This window comes from Gymnoscopelus microlampas (genome assembly GCF_963454915.1).
Source record: "Gymnoscopelus microlampas genome assembly, chromosome: 1".
In the NCBI taxonomy this organism is placed as follows: domain Eukaryota; kingdom Metazoa; phylum Chordata; class Actinopteri; order Myctophiformes; family Myctophidae; genus Gymnoscopelus; species Gymnoscopelus microlampas.
The window spans coordinates 42885681-42891680 of NC_139962.1; the positions used below are offsets into that span (position 1 = coordinate 42885681).

Here is a 6000-nt window from a genome sequence, read left to right on the forward strand (position 1 = left end):
TCATGGCTAAAAATAATAATAAAAGGCAGTGAGTCAAGCAAAACAGTAAAGACATGAATAACAACACAGAGATTTAGAAGAAACAGAATCAACTAAAAGCAAGAGTGCCAAAATAAGTCTTGAGCTGTGCTTTAAAACTGTCTACAGAGGGTGCCTGTCTAATGGGAGCTTATTCCAAGCAGTCGGCCCGTAGAAGCAGAATGCTGCTTCACCGTATTTTTTATATGACATTTCAGGCACTTCGAGTAGGCCTGCACTAGAAGACCTGAGGGGGCGGTTTGGAACGTATCTAGGGAGGAGGTCATAGAGGTAGGAGGGTGCCAGACCATTGAGAGCCTTATAAAAAACTAAAATAATTTTAAAATGAATCCTAAAAATAACCGGGAGGCAATGTAGTGATGCTAAAACTGGAGTAATATGTTCTCTCATCTTTAGTTAAAACTCTGGCTGCCGCATTTTGAACGAGTTGTCGTCTGTCGGTTGTTTTCTTTGGCAGGCCAGAGAAAAGTGCATTGCAGTAATCCAGCCGAGAGAAAACAAAAGCGGATCAACGTTTTTGCATCGTCCAACGACAGATAGGCTCTAATTCGTGCAATATTTCTCAGATGAGTAGTAAGGATAGCTCTAGTGAGTAAGCTATGGCTGTGCCTCACTAACACCCTGTCAAAGATGTCAAAAATGTTACAGCCCATAGAGAATATCTGGCTGCCTGTACATATTTTTCAATAATTTGTCATATGTTTTATATGTCATGTTATATGTCATATACTTTTCTTACTTTTTCTTTAATATTCCGTTGCGGAAATATGTCCTCTGTATTATACCTATCCTAACTGCTTAGGAGCAGAAACAATGCAGTGCTTATGACCAGCTCGAGATATAATGCCAGTACCTTGGTCAAGGGCAATGGAAGGAGTATGTGACTAGCATGCATGATTTTTGTTACTGTTGTCACAGTTTGTTGTGCTTTTCCTTTGCATGCGACATGAAATCAAGTTTCCAGACTAAATTTCCGGTGCCTGTGTCATTTGGCGTGAGTGTTGCTGCTGACACTCACGACAAACAATTGTATGTTGAGGATTTGTCACAAAACACGTTCAAGCGGAAAGATTATTGTAACAGTGAATTATCATATAAAAATAATTTGATTAATTTAAAATAAAGTGGTCGTAAAACATTTTCATGTCAAGGACCCCCAAATTCATGCAGTATGTATTTGGTCGTGGACCCCCATGTGAAAAATAATTGTGCCAAGTAACATTGTTTAGTGAGGCACAGCCAAAACTAACGCAATAGACAATAGAAAAGAGCTAATGTATAGTAAGCACAGCTCCATGATCAGGTCACATACTGTAGGTAGAGAAGTAGTATAGACTCGTTCAGTGTGAACCCTTGAACCATTTTAACCCATTACAGTCCGTTGAAGGAGGGGACTAAAAACCTTTCTCAGTGATGCCATGTGTGTTTTGTTTAACTTTTTTAACTTTTTCTAGCAGACCTTTGATCTGAATTTTATTAATTTCACTGCTTTATAATTATTTCTTTTATTTCATTTTTTGTTTCAATATGTACACTTTGAGATTTGGTTCAAATATAAAGTCGTGAAAAGAGCTTTTCAGAAAACTCTTAGGATTGCGTTGCGAGCTATTTCTTTACATTTTTTGAAAAATCTTGAAAATGAATCTTTCATTCTTTAATCTAATTTAATTTTTTTAAACACAAATATTCTCTTCTGGGGGTCCCTGGTACAAAAACATTTCAGATAGGGGGTCCACGGCCAAATACATCTCATTTTCAGGTCTTAATGGGTTAATGATGTGCCCTCGAAATCAAGAATGCTGCTTTATTTTTTTTCATTCAGTGCTGTGCCCGAGGAAGTTCTGATCTGGCATGGTTAAAATTCACATAGAAAGAAACAATTGAAAGTAGTTTCCCCCATTCCATATACTCTGGTACCAAATCTATATACATACGGAGGTATGTACATAATGAACTAGTAGACATAGAAAACTAGACTGTGACAATTTAATGGATGATTATACTGAATATTGGGGTGATTTCCTTTTGTGTCTCTTAGCGTCATAATGATATACAGTAAAGGTCACTTGGAAGTAAAAGTCCATGCAAATAATGTATTCAACCGAGTTAATTTCACATCCATGTCCACAGAGCACAACCAAGCCATCCATTAGCATGACATCAGAGATCAGCCACTTTGGCTCTGGTTCTTTGGGAGATAATACGGTCTTAGGTCATAGTAATGACATTTATCTTACATTACGTGGTGCTCTAATCTTAAACCCTGATACAGCAACCTGCTGTTCAAGTTCAAACACCTGATTACTGTTATGGAATAAGTGACAGCTAAACTCACTTTATCCACTTCACTGAACAGCCAGGTGCATTTCATACTCTGCATTTTAGATGCCACAGCAAGGTAAACACCATCTTTACCTTGACCTGATGCAGATAAGTGTGGAATACATGAATATTCACTGATGCAGACGCAGGGCAGATAAGGTCAATAATATACAATGGTGTGAAAGTCACAGAGCGCAATTATGGTCCACAGGGAATAGGATTAGACATAATCTCTTGGTTAAAATTACAAAAATCAGAAGCTTTACAAAAAGAGGGAGATAGACGACAAAACATAATTAAGCGGGAGAGGAAAAGGAAGAGAACAAAGTGAAAAAATAAATGGGAGGAGAGAGAGAGAGAGGACAATTCCATGGCCCGTCAGAATATCTGGAAGCAAGATGGTGTTAAAATTGAATGATTACAACCCTGAATGAACCCAAGGCTGAATGAAGTACAAGTAAGTACTGTTTGTATTGAAATGAAATGAAAAGGCCACACCTGATTACAATTGAGAACAGTGAGTAGTGTGGCTGTCAAGATGTTACACATTAGAAGATTAGGCCAAAACCCTGCCATGTGTTTAGTTATATTCAACAACAGAATGATCCTGCAACAGGTATGTAGGCCTATAGTTTTGTATGGTAGCTACCACCGTATTAGCTGTTTATGCACACACACACACACACACACACACACACACACACACACACACACACACACACACACACACACACACACACACACACACACACACACACACACACACACACACACATGCATGCATATTATATATAGAGAGAGAAAGAGAGATAGTGAGTGCGGAGGGAATAAGCTTGCAAGAATAGCTTGCTCTGAATGAGCTTTCCCACGAGGCAGAAAGATGCTGACCTGCAGCTACAGGGAAGAGCGGCGAGAACCAGAAGCTGTGAAGAAACATGAGGGGTATAATGGAGAATTGAGGAGGGAGGAGAGGGAGAGAGCAAAGAATAGTACAGAAGAACGTGCTAAAAGTATCAGAGGATACGAAAGAACATACTGTAGGAGAGACAGACATGCATGGACAGACAGACTATGAGGTTATTATTAAAGAAACACGACAACGTCTGCATTCTTCCTTTTCTGTTATGACCGGTAACTAGACTGTTTCCAATGCTGGCCTGGTGCGACTCCTTTTCTTTAACCCGGTCCCTATACCTCTCCCCACTCCCACATCCCATGCCTTTGAATAATTGATCAGTAACACGCTTTCCCTCCCAGTGTAATGGTGGCAGGCAGGCAGGCAGACACTCTGAAGCTACTGCCTGCCTCCATCCAATCAGTGATGCTCTGAAAGCTCAGCGAGGACAGCCGAAAACACAGAAATGTAACCGAGTGGCTAAAATAAATGCAGCAGACCTGCTGCCTCGACCGATGAGTCCCCTATAGCTCAGTGGTTCTCAAACTTTTTCATGTCAAGGACCCCAAAAATAATATGTATTTGGCTGCAGACCTCCCCATCTCAAAAATATTTTGTGCCAGGGATATTTCAAAAATAGCAGATCTACAAGCTCATAGCGCGGCACTCTGTGCTGCGCTATGAGCTTGTATATCTGCTATTTTTGAATAGCCAAAGTATAAAATATGGTTAAAGTTAAAATGATTGTGACGCTATATTAACTAATTTTGCTGGACACCACTTTGAGAACCAATTCTCTAGCTCACCACAATGCAACAGAACAGCCATACTGTAAGTCCAATGACTTAAAGGTTAAATTAAATAAAGGCTGACAACAGGCCATAAACTCCAGTTATAAAGGATATTGATTGTCCAATCACATCTGTACTTTATACCAACGATAAGCAATTTCCCATACAGTATGTGCACATGTTGTTATTGGGGCACGTTCCCTTTAATAGACATATTTTGTGAAAATGACTTTCAGTGAGGCATACATCAAAGGTCATAAAAAATGTAAGAAGTGTACCTGGGGGCGATGTCTATTTTATTTCAGGAACTAAGTCTGCATCTATCAATTTAATGTTACATGGATAGATGTTCCTCTATCCTCATTATTCCTCTCTTCCTCTGCCCATCCATCTACATGAGGAAGATCAAAGAGACTAGAGAAGGAGGACGAGCTACCATTTGTGAGAGGGGATGAAAGAAGATAACTTATGCCCTTCTGAGGCCAAGGATAACAGCCTGTGCTGTCTGAGCTGCATCTGTGAACCCCGGGGAGTCTGGGGGTTATTAGTCCAGTCTGACCAGCCCATAATGACTGGGAGAGTGTGAGACAGAGGGTACAAGCATGTCAAGTTGGAGAAACAGCCACAAAAAAAAGAGGTTGTATAGAAGCACAGAAGCACATTTCTACGCTAGCACAAGGCATGCCTAACCAGGCAATCTCAATGGATTTGTATTTATTTCTTATTTTATGGTGAGTGAATACAAAGGTGCTTTGTTAAAAGCTCCTTTAATGCATAAAAATGACCTGGTGATTGTTACTCTTGTTATATAAGATCCTAGAAAATAATGTACTTACAGGTGCACATATAAAGTGCTCACTCTGGAAATATACAAAAAAGACAATACTAACTACTTATTTCCCCTTTGTCCCTCACTTATGTGTTCCTGCCCCCTCTTTTTCAGCCTCTGTAGTCATGTACGGTGTGGCATGTAGACACATTATAACAGGACATGATAGACCTTCGCCACTTTTGCTGAGCGGTCTCTCTGAATGAGTGTTCAGTCAGTGGACCAGATAAAGGCATCCTTGTAGCCCCAGTATCTGTCTCTGAGTGTCCGTGGCCTGAGGCTGTGCCCTGAGCCCTGCATCCCACAGGGCAGCCTCTGTATACACTCATGCACAATGCAGTCTTTCAGCAGGGGGGCCGTGAAGTATAGTGCATTTAGAGGATGGGGCAGTAGAACTAAAAGACTGGACATTGAGTGAATCTCATGAGGTGGAGCTAGATACCTCTGAATTATATATGTAAGAGTATCCCAACTTTATACGGGATACTTTTGCAGTGTAGCAACTGCTTCTGAGTTGCTACACAGTGTGAACGTTTACACAAATGTCAATTTTTACACACTCACAGTTATATTGAGGATTTTATACTATATTTTTTACTGTGTACATTCTAGTCAGGGCTACCTGTCATTGACTAAAGACAATCTTTAAGTACTTACGGTGCAAAAATCAAGTACTTATCCCCTAACTACTCCCTGGGTGTCCTAGTAATGGCACTTCCTTACTGCTCCTAATAATAAGAATCGGTAACATTTCACATAATGTGCAAATTTACAGTGACAAATTAGGCCTACTACTATGGCATACTCCCAGTGTCCTCCATCCATCCATCAATCCATCTATCTATCCATCCATCCATGCATCCATCCCTTACCCCGGTACTCACGTCTCCTCTCAGTGACGTGCAGCAGGCTAGCAGTGTGTCCTGAGATGCCGCCCTCCTCCTCCCCAACTGGGTGGTGGAACAGCTCTTTGGCAAGGTCCCCTGAGCTAGAGGGCTTCAGCAGCTTCTGAATGTCTTTATTGGGCTCTGTCAGCACACACACACACACACACACACACACACACACACACACACACACACACACACACACACACACACACACACACACACACACACAAAGTG

At 40.8% G+C, this 6000-nt stretch overlaps 1 protein-coding gene across 1 annotated transcript in view; it reads right to left on the reverse strand.

Moving 5' to 3' along the window:
• The window catches only part of dbndd1 (dysbindin domain containing 1), a gene marked incomplete at both ends in the record, with an annotated part of 33614 nt that overhangs the window by 22889 nt on the left and 4725 nt on the right, over positions 1-6000 (reverse strand). Inside the window, one exon of the mRNA XM_084058284.1 lies at positions 5749-5904. Within this exon, the coding sequence (XP_083914410.1) occupies positions 5749-5904 (156 nt within the window). The remainder of the gene's footprint in view (positions 1-5748; positions 5905-6000) is intronic.